A 14,235-nucleotide genomic window follows, 5' to 3' on the forward strand; every position below is an offset into this window, starting at 1 on the left:
GGAGAATAAGCAGCCCTAAGTCCAAAACATGACTGGAGGTGAATGGGCGGCCGTGTTTGGGCAGCTCTGTGGCGCCCCCCTTGGGTTGCAGACGCCGGAAGCCGGTGCGGTGCACTCCGGGCTCTCCCCCCTGCACACCCCAGTCCAAACCCTGTGTCTCTAGCTCCCCCACACAGGGAGCTGGCCTCGTTCTAAGATTTGTTTTCATTCGTGGACCCGGCCTGTGATGTGGATCCGCTCCAAAATGTAATGGGTTCTAGTGTGGCCCATGCCACACCCCTCCACCAAGTTTCATGAAAATCGGTCAGGTAGTTTTTGTGTAATCCTGGTCCAAAAAATGAATGGTGGTGAATGGTAGGGATGGGAATTTCGACTAATTTTAAAACCAAGTAACATAACCTGATCCTACTCGAGTAACTGATTACTCAAAAAAAGATTACTCAAAAAAAGATACCGTCCAGACAGAGTGCATTTAACCCCGGCCGCCTCGGAGGGGAAAACATTTTTTCCCGCCTTCATTACCGTGGAGGTGCTTTCATGTCTCTTCCATGTCCTTGCAAATAAACATCTTTAAAAGCTGATGTGTGGTTGGATGCATTACTTACCATCAGATTGAATCAATCAATCAATCAATCAATCAATCAATCAATCAAAGCTTTATTTGTATAGCGCATTTCAAGGCGATCGAGCAAGCTCCTGGAGTATGTTTGTCTACTGGCTTAGAACATTTATAAAGCAATAAATAACATTAAATTACATTTTCAGAGTAAGAGAGACTAAAAACATCATAGGAGAGACATGGCAAACACTGGTGTATGTCTGTGTGTGCGTGAATGTGCCTAACTTAACCCTAACCCTGAATAACCCACAACCAAGTTTTCATGAAGCTATCGGAATCGAAAAACGCTGCCTTTTAATGTGGATCCACTGCCCAGCTCATAGCCTATTAAGCCTATCGTTAGGCTACTCTGAAAACTCAAAAATGTTCATCAACCTTTTTCCACCACTCTAAGCCTACAATATGCAACCAGACCTCTAATTTATTAATCAAAATTAAGTATTAAACCAAGCCTTTACTGCCTATGCCGGATAACAAGTGAATACATTTTTAGCGTTATCTAAAAAGCATAAGAACCGCCATCCAATTTATTGGACAATAATGGATGTTTCGGCGTCAAGTCTTCATCAGAGAAATGTCCAGGCAAAACTAAATAGATTTATTGAACAATAGGCCTATTCATTCAATATTTATTTATAGCAGGCTGGAAAACGATGGTTACGACTTGTAACCCCAGTTCTATGAGTGGAGCGAAGCCCCACAGGTGGCTTGACCAATCGTAGCTAGCTACGCGCACTGAACAATTTTTACTATGCACGCACCTCGACCAATGGGAGTAAACCGGTGCCTTGCCAGAAAACCCGCGAACCCAGGGTATAAATAGCCTGTCATACCATCAGTTCGGCTCCTAAAGAAATCTTCAGCGAGCCAAAGGGGGTTCAGCAAAGTAATCTTGCCTGTGGGGCTTCGCTCCACTCATAGAACTGGGGTTACAAGTCGTAACCATCGTTCTATATCGTGGAGCTCCGCCCCACAGGCTTCGCTCCTAGTGGCATAGGCGGAGCGGAGCGAACCGCACAATGTACTCTTGCTGGACCCATTCCTGCAACATAGGTCAGCCTGGCCGAGGGCCACTCCCCAAGTACAAAGACACACACACAAGTGTGTGTACCCGAAGTCCCGCCCACTCGCCCCTTGACAAGAGGCGGTAAGGTGCATGCGGGGAGTCCTACCCGAGGCGAATACGCATGGAAACGGCCCGAACAGGACTCAACCCATAATAAGATAAGCCCCCCAAGGTGGAACACAGAAACCTACCGTGCGCCCAGAGCCGCCGTGCCCAGAACAGAGGCGGCGAAAGAGGAGGGGGGCATATCCAAGAGATAGTACCGGATAAAAGACGAAGGCGAAGCCCAAGAGGCTGCCGCACAAATATCCGCAACCGCTACTCCTCCAAAGAGGGCCGCCGAAGCGGCCACCCCTCTTGTGGAGTGCGCCCTCACAGTCTCAGGCAGAGGGCGACCCGCCGCCTCATAGGCGTGGGTAATGCCCTCGCACAACCAGTGGGAGAGACGCTGCTTAGAGAGCGGCGAGCCCACTTTCCCAGGTCCATAACAGACTAGTAACTGGGATGTGGTCCTGACCCCGGCCGTGCGCCGGACATACTGTGCCAAAGCATGTACTGGGCACAACCGATGAAAACGAGCCTCTTCCTGGTTTGCCTGTGGCGGAGGGAAGAAGGCCGATAACTCAACCGGGAGCGCGCTGAATGCACTCTGAACCACTTTCGGAACAAACGAAGGGTTCGGTTGCAGAACAGCCTTACTCGCGTCACCAGTGATGACGAGACATCCTGGCTGTATGGACAGCGCCCGTAATTCACTGACCCGCTTGCCTGAGACAAGAGCTAAGAGCAAAGCGGTCTTAATTGAGAGCCACTTAAGCGACACCTCCTCTATGGGTTTGAACGGCGGTTCACAAAGCGCGTTCAGCACCAGAGGAAGATCCCACTGCGGCGCCGTTGCCCTCCTCACAGGGCGTAGGCGCCGAACCCCCGTCAAAAAACTTCTGACCAAGGGGTGTGCGAAGGCCGTTGTCCTCGCGAAGCCCTCGTGACAGGCGGAGATAGCAGAGGCATACACTCGGATAGTAGACGCCGCTAGCCCGCTTTCATGATCCAGAAGGTGCTGAAGGAACTCGAGAATAGCCTCCACAGAGCAGCACTCGGGGAGCAAATCTCTCTCTTCGCACCAGCGTGCAAAGGCCGCCCACTTGCTAGAATAAAGCTTAGCAGTGGAGCTAGCACGGGCGCTCTGGATAGTACTGATTACGGCTGGAGACAGCCCTCTGCAGGACAGTCTCCGCCGCTCAGCCGCCAGGCCACCAATGGCTTGCCCAGTACCGGGGGAACGCGAATCGCGCCCCTGGCCTGGGACAACGCGTTCGGCCACAGCGGAAGGGGCCATGGCTGTTCCGATGCCAACGCCGCCACTTCCGCGTACCATCTGGCCGTGGGGAGAGCCGGGGCTATCAGAATCACTGATGCCCCCTCTGCCCGCACCCTGGCCAACAGCGGCAGAATGAGGGCTGTTGGAGGGAATGCGTATAAGAGAACCCCCGGCCACGGAGCATGAGCGAAAGCGTCCGTTCCTAGCAGGGGGTTGTCCTGAGGAGCTAGGGAGTACCAGAGGGGACACTTCGCGTTCTCTCTCGACGCGAACAGGTCCACCTCCGCCCTCCCGAAGCGGGCCCACAGAAGTTTTACAATCTGGGGGTGCAAGCTCCAATCGTCCCGTCGAGGGCCGCCTCGAGACATCAGGTCGGCCCTGACATTCAGACGCCCAGCTATGTGAAGGGCTTTCAAGGACTTGAGGTTGGCTGCCGCCCACACCCACAGGTCCACGGCCAGGAGGTGAAGTGACTGAGAGCGAACACCGCCCTGGCGATTCATATAGGACACCGTCGTCTGGTTGTCCGACCTCACTAGCACATGGCGGCTGCGCACCAGCTGTGCGAAGTGGCGCAGAACCAGCAACACTGTCTCTAACTCCAGGAGGTTGATGTGGCGCCGCTCTCCCGCGGCCCACACTCCCCCGACGGCCTGGGACTCGCAAGTCCCTCCCCAACCATCGAGGGAAGCGTCTGTGAACACCACAACGTAATTTGACACTCGGCCCAGTGGAACCCCGCGAGCGACGACGCGCCGGTCCATCCAATAAGCCAGACCCGTCGACAGTGACAGGGGTAACCGCACACGGCGACGTCTGTGACGCACAGGATGCAGACGAAGCTGGGCAAACCATATCTGAAACGGTCTCATGTAAAGCAGGCCGAGGGAGACCACCACATGAGCTGCTGCCATGAGACCGAGCAGACGCATGACAGAATGCGCTGAGACCGTCGCTAATGGGCGAGCCCTCCGGAGAGAAATCTCCAGGGCTCCCCTCCTTGGCACGGAAAGAGACGCTGACATGGCTATCGTGTCCAGATTGAGACCTAAATAGGTCACCTGGCGTGAGGGCCATGGAGAGCTCTTTTCCCAATTGATGGCAAATCCAAGGCGAGTGAGTTGCTCACTAGACATGCGGTATGTACCATCGCCAGCCGTGCAGACGGCGCTAACACCAGCAGGTCGTCGAGGTAGGCTAGTACTCTGACGCCCTGTCTGCGCAGCGGCGCAAGAGCTGTGTCCAGACATTTCGTGAATGTCCGCGGTGCTAGAGCATAACCGAACGGGAGTCTGGTATACTCGTAAGCCACGCCCTGAAAAGCGAACCTCAGGAACCGTCTGTGCCGTGGCACAATAGGAACGTGAAAGTAAGCATCCTTCAGGTCTATGCTGGTGCAGAAGTCGCCAGGGAGAAACATCTCCAGTAACTTACGCACCGTCAGCATGCGGAATTTCAGTTTGGAGACTGACTTGTTGAAGAGGCTCAGGTCCAAAACTGGCCGCACACCGCCCGTCTTTTTGGGCACGAGGAAGTAGCGGGAATAATAACCCGTATTCCTCTGCTCCGGAGGGACCACTGTAATTGCCCCTTTGGCCAATAGCTCTGTGATCTCTCCCGTGAGAGCCATGGCCTGGGCAGGGGACGAGACCGCAGTCTCCACCACGCCCCGGAAAGGAGGTGGGGGACAGCGGAACTGGATGGAGTATCCCTCCCTCAGAACTCGACTGAGCCAGCTGGATGGGGAGCATAACGCCATCCAGGTGGGGAAGTGGTCTGAGAGAGGCTGGGCTGAAAACCTTGGTATGTGGGAGAGGAATTGGGTATATTCCTCCTCGACCCTGACCGCCCCCGTAAAACTGAAATTTATCAGAATCACGGGCCATGGGGGGTCGCCCCCGAAAGGGCTCCGGAGAAACCACATGAGGCCCAGAAGTCCGCACCCGGTTATCAGCCTGCTGAAAACGCGCCGCATCAGACATCACGGCGGAAGAGCTCCGCGCGTTATGCCGAACGAGAGGCCGTTTCCCCCTCCCTCTCTCCCGCGAAACCTGCAGGTTGACTGGAGGGGGGGCCGGCGCGCGCAGCGAATGTGAGCTGGGCACCGAGGGGTTAAAAGCTAACGAGCAAGACCCACCGGGTGAAAACCCGGCTGTTCCCCTGAGATCGGTAGCCGGTTGCGAGGAAATCAAGCCCTCTACACTGGGCGAAACCTCCGCGAAACCGGTACTGACACGTCTCTCGAAAAGGCTGGCTGAATCGCGCTGGGGTTTTTAGCCTTACTAGGCGAACAGCCAACACTGCGAGGGAAACCGTTTGAGGCAGACTGCGAGCGCCCTTTGTATTTAGCAGATAAGCAAACAGAGGGGACAAAGCTCTTTGCATTGACCAGCGAGTGCCGTCGATGACAGGCCACACTGTCATTATTAGTGGGTGTGTTATTTGACGTGCACCCAGATGCAGACATGCTGGCCGAGCGGTGACGTGCTGAACTGTCATTAACAGGCATGTCACACCGCGAGGTCTCATTGACAGAAACACACGAGCCCGTAGGCTCTGTGTGACCCTAAGCACAAGCGGAGCTAGATGCATTCACAAAGCTAGCCGCCGACTTGTTCCCCTGAACGGGGAAGGGCATTCTCGCGGGGCCCGCTACCGAAAAGGAAGCGTTGAAACTCACACCGGGTAGCGTCGCTCGGGGCAGTGCAAATGTGAACCCCGAGCTAGCGAGTGCAGGCTCTCTCATGGGGCCCACCGATGGCGTGGTGTATGTCGCCGGCTTGTGGTCATACGAGGAACTGCGCGACCATGAAACATGCGCAGTTTTCGTAACGCCCCCCGGACCCTCTCAGAGAATTGACTGAGTTACCATCAGCTGTCTCACCTGTTCCGAGCGCTCTCACGGGGCTCGTAACCGAGGCGTGGGGCGTGACTGGGCTGCTCGCATGGGGGGGATAAAGTACCGTCTCTCTCTACGGTTCCGAGCGCTCGTGCGGGGCTCAGAACCGGAGTGAAAACAGTAGAATGACTAGCAGGGGATGCAGACTGTGAAAACCCATAAACCGAGCCGTGACAACTTGAATAAAGTGCAGCTGCGTGTTTATTGAACTCGGTCCTAGTTACATGGGTACTCTCCGATGCTAACTCGCTCGGAGGGCGCGAACACAGAGCAGAACTGGGACTCTTAACACTGTCTGACATCCCCGCAACCCGTCAGTAGCTACGCGGCAACTTGGGCACCGGAGGTCTGATGGGAGTAGTCGTGGGCTGCCTCTTGTGTGCCCGTGAGCCCCAAGCCGGGGCGACACGGGGCTGCATCGATGGAGGCTGGGAGGGCGGCGGCTGCAAAGCCGGAGCCTCACCGTGCCGTTCGGGACGAGAGACAGCCGTCTTACCTCGAGCCCTGCGTCTGGCGGCGCCTGAGGAGGCGGGACGGCCGTCGGGAGGGCGAGATGGTGGTGCCCGAGAGCCCCTCTGGGTGTGAAGATGGCGCGAGAGGACCGCCACATCCTGGTCACGAGCCTTGCACTGTTCCAGGAGGTTGGAAACGGCCAAGCCGAATAGACCCTCCGTAGAAATGGGGCTGTTGATGAGAGCAGCCTTGCTCTCCTCTTTGAGACCGGTGAGTGACAACCATAGATGGCGCTGTTGCACCACGCTGGAAGCCATAACTGCCCCGAGGCAGGAAGCGTTGGTGGTGACCAGCCTGCTGATGGCTCCCGCCGCATCTGCGACTTCGGATTTGAGGGACTCAGTTGGAGCGTTGTTGTCGTCTAGCACCAGGTTGGATATGTAGCAGGCCAGAAGAGCGATGGATGAACAGGCTGCCACTGCCTGGGCAGCTAGTTCGAAGCTCTTCTCCGCTAAGGCCATGGTGGTCTTATCCCTGGCCGCAGGCATGGAAGGTCTCTTGGAGGCAGAAGAACCAGGGACGAGGACCGCAGCAAGCTCCGCTTCCAGCGGCGGGGAGACGGCCTGGGAGCAGGCACTCCAGCCGTGGACTCGAGTAGCTGCAGCGTGAGCCCTGAGGGGAGCCCTGATGTTGATAGGGCTCTCCCATTCCGCCCTGACCCAGACCTCCAGGCCAGGCATGGCGGGTAGGAGCTGGCGTTTACGCCGACCGGGTTGGCCGTAGCGTACCAGACTCCAGAGCGGAAGCCCCTCTTCCGCCTCATCCTCCGGACTCTGGACACCGAGGAGGGATGCCGCCCTGCCGATGAGAAGCGGTAGGTCGCGGCGAAACTCACGGTCGTCTCCCAGAGCAGCAGAGGGAGCGGTGGACGCCCCAGCGTCGGAAACCGCGGCAGAATCTTCGGGGCCAGACAGCTCTGAATCCAGCCCCGGGCAAACTTCCTCCCCTTCCTCATCACTGACGGCGTCGGGGTTGAAGGGGGACGGAAACGGCGTCTGCCGGCGGTGACAGCTGGCACGCCGGGAGTGTAGTATCCACAGCAGGTGTGGGCTGGAAGGAGTCGAGCCGGTCCAGCGTATCTTCTGGCTGTTGCTTGAAGAAAAACGCCGCCCGCTCCATCCTAGCCGCCGCAGGAAGCAGACGGCATTCCCCACATGCAGGAGGGGGATCCAGTCCCTCGGTGGCATGACGCTGCCCCAGGCAGATGAAGCACAGGGAGTGCCGGTCTTCTGCCCGCCGTGGGTTGGGGCAGCGGCAGCGGAAAGAAGAAGAAGGTAGCGGCGGGGGCGCTGATGCTGCCAGCGCCGCCGAAGGCATCCTCTTAATCGGAGGAATCTTCTCTTTCATTGTTCTTTCGCGAGCTGAAGATTTTAAGGAGCCGAACTGATGGTATGACAGGCTATTTATACCCTGGGTTCGCGGGTTTTCTGGCAAGGCACCGGTTTACTCCCATTGGTCGAGGTGCGTGCATAGTAAAAATTGTTCAGTGCGCGTAGCTAGCTACGATTGGTCAAGCCACTAGGAGCGAAGCCTGTGGGGCGGAGCTCCACGATATAGAACTATAGGAGTAGGCTATACGCACATGGGGGCTGTCTTTTTCAGCACCACCTCAGGGCTCATTACCAACATGATTAGCCTACCGCAAAATGATGGGAGTGCTGCGTGGAGCCAGAGTACAAAGTCCGCTCACACCACTGCCTACTATGCACAGTATGCAGATAAACAAAATCAGAGACCCGGCAAAATCAGAGACCCGGTACCAGCGTTTAATTGTCAAAACAAAACAAATGAAGTGGCATAATATATATACTCACTAGTTCTTTCATAGGCTACCTACGCTGTAACAGGTTTGAAAGTCGAACAGGCTCAATTCATAAAATGCTTTAACACTATGCAAAACCACGGTGTAGTTTGATCCGAAAATGCTTAACAGTACGGAAAACCGAACCATGGCTAGCATTAGCAAGCCCATGGGCTAATTATTGCTAGATTTCGTGACCACGTAACTTTGCACCCAAGAACTGTGTCCATGTAAATAAATATAGCTTTAAAAACGTAACCAGTTAGCTGGCTAGACAATAGTCAACTAGTAATCAGTCATCACTGCCCCTGACAGCTGGCTGCATTTATTATTTTTACGATTGGTGCACTTTCAGATATTCCGTTTAATATCCAGGCAGGGGGGTCCCCCGGGATCCCCAGACAGCTGACGAGTCATGCCCTATCTAATATCTGATCATTGGTTGCCTGAAAGAGCCGCAGTGACGTTGGCAGCACCTTTCTGAAAAGTTGAGTTGGCAATGTTTTCAAAAAGCCGGAGCGCTCGAAAGAAGACTCCGTATACAGCGCTTTTCTCCAGGCAGCCGCCAACGCTCTATCCTCTTTGGTAACAATTGAAAATGGGCACAGGTGCTCGAAATGCGTGCTTTCACGGCCAAACAGGCCATATTGTAGCCTTTAGATTAACCGAGTAGTGTTTCTTTTCCCACTAGCAGATCGCCTACTCGGGTAACAGAAAAACACACAAACAGAAAAACACACAAACAAATGCATGCACACACGACACCGAAAACATTACCTCTCGCCCTACGCCGTCACTGGGGTGGAGGTAACAACATTAAAAACACACAAGATACCATTCATGACAACCAAAACGCGGAACTACACAAAATAAACTATTTTAATAGGTGAGCAGTGTGTGTGGTGTGTCTGTGTGCATGCGTGTTAATAGAGTTATTAGAATTTCAGTTGATCAGGGTCAAACACTGCCCCCCAGTGGCCGTGTTTCCACTCCTTCAGAAGGAGGATGTTACCTGGAGATTCCTGCCTCCTGCCTCTCTGAACCATTTCAATAAAACCCTAGCTGTCCCTCACACATGCAGCGTCTCATACCACACACCGCTAGCCTCACCAGCGTCTCATACCACACCCCGCTAGCCTCACCAGCTACCACACACCGCTAGCCTCACCAGCGTCTCATACCACACACCGCTAGCCTCACCAGCGTCTCATACCACACACCGCTAGCCTCACCAGCTACCACACACCGCTAGCCTCACCAGCGTCTCATACCACACACCGCTAGCCTCACCAGCGTCTCATACCACACACCGCTAGCCTCACTAGCTGACAGGAAGCCGGCTGCCCCAGGGGGACGAGGCGGCCCACGTCCAAGTCAATTATTCAGAGTGTTTTCCTGAGTTGCGGGCAGACGAGGCTGAGAGAATGACCCAGCGTGTAGGTTGGGCGGCCAGCTGCAGCCTGTCCTCGCTCGTGACGCGCTGCGGCCATCATCGCGCCGCTCTCAGAGGCCGGACAGACCATCCTGCTGGCTCCGCCGGGGAGCACAGCCTCACAGGGAATTGAGTTTGAAAGACCTCGGTCAGAAGACGGAATGAACCCCCCCCCTCTCCTCCTCCGCCTCCTTTCGCCAACTCAGTACGTTGCTAAGCAACACCCACTGTGTGTGTGTGTGTGATCTCCAGCACAGTCGTTGTGTATGCCGTTGACTCTGTATCTACACCTCACCACCTCCGGGCGGGTGGGAGGGCGTTTCTGGCCGTGCACAACGTCAGAGAACACGTGCTCTGACACACACACAGACACACGCTCACTCGCTCGTCCTCCCTGGACCGCCTATAACACACTCTCTCCCGAATTGACAACCAATCACATCACACTTACAACCAATCACATCACACTCACAACCAATCACATCACACTCTCACACCAGCCATGGCAACAAACCTGAGAGGGAGGGAGAGAGAGAGAGAGAGATAGAGATAGATAGAGAGATATAGAGAGATAGATAGAGATAGAAAGAGAGAGGGAGAGAGATAGATAGATAGAAAGAGAGAGAGATAGAAGGGGAGAGATAGAAAGAGAGCTAGATAGATAGAAAGAGAGAGAGAGATAGCTATCAGACAGCCTGATGTGGCGTCTCTGACAGGTTACTTCCTGTACCAGAGCACCCGTTGACCAGACTACTGGGGAAGATGTTACTCTGTTTTTTTGGGAGGACATCACGGTGAAAACCCATCAGCCATGGCAGCGAGCAGACAGGCCCGGCTCGTCCTCACGAGAGGCCAGCAGACACACTTACAACCAATCACATCACACTCACAACCAATCACATCACACTCTCACACCAGCCATGGCAACAAACCTGAGAGGGAGAGAGAGAGAGAGAGAGAGAGAGAGATAGATAGAGAGATATAGAGAGATAGATAGAGATAGAAAGAGAGAGGGAGAGAGATAGATAGAAAGAGAGAGAGATGGAAGGGGAGAGATAGAAAGAGAGCTAGATAGATAGAAAGAGAGAGAGAGATAGCTATCAGACAGCCTGATGTGGCGTCTCTGCCAGGTTACTTCCTGTACCAGAGCACCCGTTGACCAGACTACTGGGGAAGATGTTACTCTGTTTTTTTGGGAGGACATCGCGGTGAAAACCGATCAGCCATGGCAGCGAGCAGACAGGCCCGTCTCGTCCTCACGAGAGGCCAGCAGACAGGCCCGGCTCGTCCTCACGAGAGGCCAGCAGACAGGCCCGGCTAGTCCTCACGAGAGGCCAGTTAAGGGGACGGGGCAGAGAGCTCCTCAGGAGACAAAGCTCCTCTCTGCTCAGAGATCTGATGTTAATCCATGCTGAGAGGACGTCATGTTGGCCGACCCATGCCCTTTCTACCTCTCCAACTCCCTCTCTCTCTCTGTCTCCCCTCCCTCTCTCTCCCTCTCTCCTCTGTCTTCCCTCCCTCTATCTCCCTCTCTCCTCTGTCTCCCCTCCCTCTATCTCCCTCTCTCCTCTGTCTCCCCTCCCTCTATCTCCCTCTCTTCTCTGTCTCCCCTCCCTCTATCTCCCTCTCTCCTCCGTCTCCCATCCCTCTATCTCCCTCTCCTCTGTCTCCCCTCCCTCTATCTCCCTCTCTTCTCTGTCTCCCCTGCCTCTATCTCCCTCTCTCCTCTCTCTCTCCCTCTGTCTCCCTCTACTCTCTGTCTCCCTCTCTCCTCTCTCCCCCCTCTCTCTATTTCTCTATCTCCATCTCTCTGTCTCTCTCTCTCCCCTCTCTCTGTCTCCCTCTCCCCTCTCCCCTCTCCCCTCTCTCTATTTCTCTCTATCTCTCCCCTCTCTCTATTTCTCTCTCTCTCCCCTCTCTCTCTCCCTCTCTCCCCTCTCTCTATTTCTCTCTATCTCTCCCCTCTCTCTGTCTCCCTCTCCTCTCTCCTTCTCTCTGTGTCCCTCTCTCTCTCTCTCTCCACCATACTCCAGCTTTGTACGCCTCCTTCGTCACGTCTCCTGGACTCCACCGTCACGTGGGGGGGGTGCTGTCACTTCTCGACTACACTCGAGGCCAGACGTCATGTGCTCTGTCTTCAACAAACAGAGCACCTGCGACCAGGCGGTCTGCTCCGAAACAGGAAGACACAGGACACGCTCGGCCTTCCTGCTGTTCTGTCATTGGCCGTGGCCTCACCCTGCAGCACTTCTGCTGAGTCTGCTCCTTGTGGAGGCCTGCTGAGGAACCGGAGAAGCTTTTGTCAGCGGCGTCTCAACCTCACACACTCCACAGGCGTCACCGGCAATCTCGGCAGATTACCTTGACTAACTGGATATCACTGCCCCCCCCCTCCCCTCAAACTGTGAAATAACACGCTCTCCTCTCTTCAGCGATGGAGTTCCACGAGAAGCTCCAGGACCTGGCGGCCAGGGAGGGTCTGAGGGGGAGGAAGACCCACAAGGCCATGGAGAGCTTCACCTGGAACATCACCATCCTCAAGGTGAGCCCGCTAGCTCCTCGTGGATCATGGATGTATTAGGTTGGTTCCTGCCCCTAGTACATTACATTACAGTCATGCCTACCATACCCTGTTACTGTAGCCTACATGTTATATTGGTCCTATGTCTGTTCTTTCAAGGAGCTGTAATGTGTTTCAATATTGGGGGTAAAAGGATACTGCTGGTCACTCCTGTAACTTCTGTAAAGCCAAGCCAAAGAGAGTGATCTCTCTTTTCCCGACATGCCCGCTCACTGACCGATTCAACATGCCCCAGTTGTCCTAACTCATCCCGAAAATGTCCCCAGGTACCCAACGATGTGCGACACACCACCTCAGGCCACCGACACTCAGGATGCTCATTGACGTTCACGACGGCCGATTATCAGCCCGGTGGTTCAGGGGCCTTCTAGAAACCTCTGGATGAGTCCCCTTCCTGTGTACATACACTCTGTGTGAAAGTGAAATGATGTATTTGCCGGCTCTAGTCCTAGGGAATAGCTCTAGTCCTGGGGAATAGCTCTAGTCCTGGGAAATAGCATTCGCCGTCTTGCTGATTGCTTTCCCTCAGCCTGAGGTATTCACCGTGCTGCTCACATAACCCCCCCAGCGTCAATGTGATGTGTCAATGTATGCTGTTTTTCTTCAACTGTCTTATATTTAACCTTGTTTTATTTTTCAGCCCCCTAACCCCCCCTTCCCTCAAGAGGCTTTTTGCTTTTTGCCAGGCCGCCTTTGTAAATAAGAACTTGTTCTTAAATGCCTGCCTGGTTAAATAAAGGTTAATTAAAAAATAAATAAAAGCGTCCGTCCAGATGGTAATCATCGATGGATGACCTTCCGGATATCTGTGTGTGGTTCTCGCATGCTGACTCACATGACGAGGCGGGCGTCTCACGGCTGTGGCGGAGACGTTGTCCTTGGGCTGTTTAGTTGGGACCAGGGAGTGTGTTGCTTGGTTGATTATGAAGACAGGTCCAGCGGTTTGTGACCGTTGTGAAGCTGTGTACATGTGGTGACTACGTTACCCAGCAGGCAGCGCACACACAGAGGCTGAAGGCGAAGTGGTACAGGAAGCTCTTTCTTCTGAGCCCCCATTTCAGTGTATGATCGATCGGGCCTAAACATTCATCAACATTTAACATCAGCATTTCGCTGTCACAAATTCAATATGAGCATGGGCTCTTCAAGCTTTTCTACTCACCCCTTTCTACTATGTCTGCTTACACAGTGGACTTGGGAGGGCAGTATGGACATAGTGACAGAGTGTATATACACAGGAAGGAGACTCCTCCAGAGGTTTCTATAAAGCCCCGGTCTGGACTGTCATAACAACCCCTGTCTACCCCCCCCACCACCACCACAGGGCCAAGCCGACCTGCTGAAGCACGCCCGGAGCGAGGTCCAGGAGAACCTCAAGCAGATCCACTACGCCGCGCTCACCTGTGGCCTGCACAAGGACTGCACAGCGCCGGCCGCCTCCGACTCCAGCAGGGGGCGCCGCAGCCTGGAGGCCATCCCAGAGAAGGCCAGCGCAGAGGAGGAGCTCTCTGACCAGGACGTCTGAACTCAACTACCCCCCCCCCCCCAAGAGGAAACACCCTCATCCTGGGTCCAACGCCACACACATACACATATACATACACACCATGCACACACACACACATACACATATACATACACACCATGCACACACACACACACACACACACACACACACACACACACACACATATACATACACACCATGCACACACACACACACACATATACATACACACCATGCACACACACACACACATACACACATATACATACAAACCATGCACACACACACACACATATACATACACACCATGCACACACACACACACACATACATACACACCATGCACACACACACACACACTCACACACACACACACACACACACACACACACACACACACACACACATATACATACACACCATGCACACACATATACATACACACCATGCACACACACACACACATATACATACACACCATGCACACACACACACA

At 54.4% G+C, this 14,235-nt stretch overlaps 1 protein-coding gene across 1 annotated transcript in view; it reads left to right on the plus strand.

The window, feature by feature from the left end:
• plcl2 (phospholipase C like 2) overlaps positions 1-13,757 on the plus strand; it is a gene marked incomplete at both ends in the record, with an annotated part of 60,701 nt that extends 46,944 nt beyond the window's left edge. The window contains 2 exons of the mRNA XM_084442479.1: positions 12,084-12,193; positions 13,557-13,757. Coding sequence (XP_084298605.1) covers positions 12,084-12,193; positions 13,557-13,757 — 311 coding nt within the window. The remainder of the gene's footprint in view (positions 1-12,083; positions 12,194-13,556) is intronic.
• Positions 13,758-14,235: the final 478 nt, after the last annotated feature.

Source organism: Borostomias antarcticus, assembly GCF_949987555.1.
Source record: "Borostomias antarcticus genome assembly, chromosome: 8".
In the NCBI taxonomy this organism is placed as follows: Eukaryota; Metazoa; Chordata; class Actinopteri; order Stomiiformes; family Stomiidae; genus Borostomias; species Borostomias antarcticus.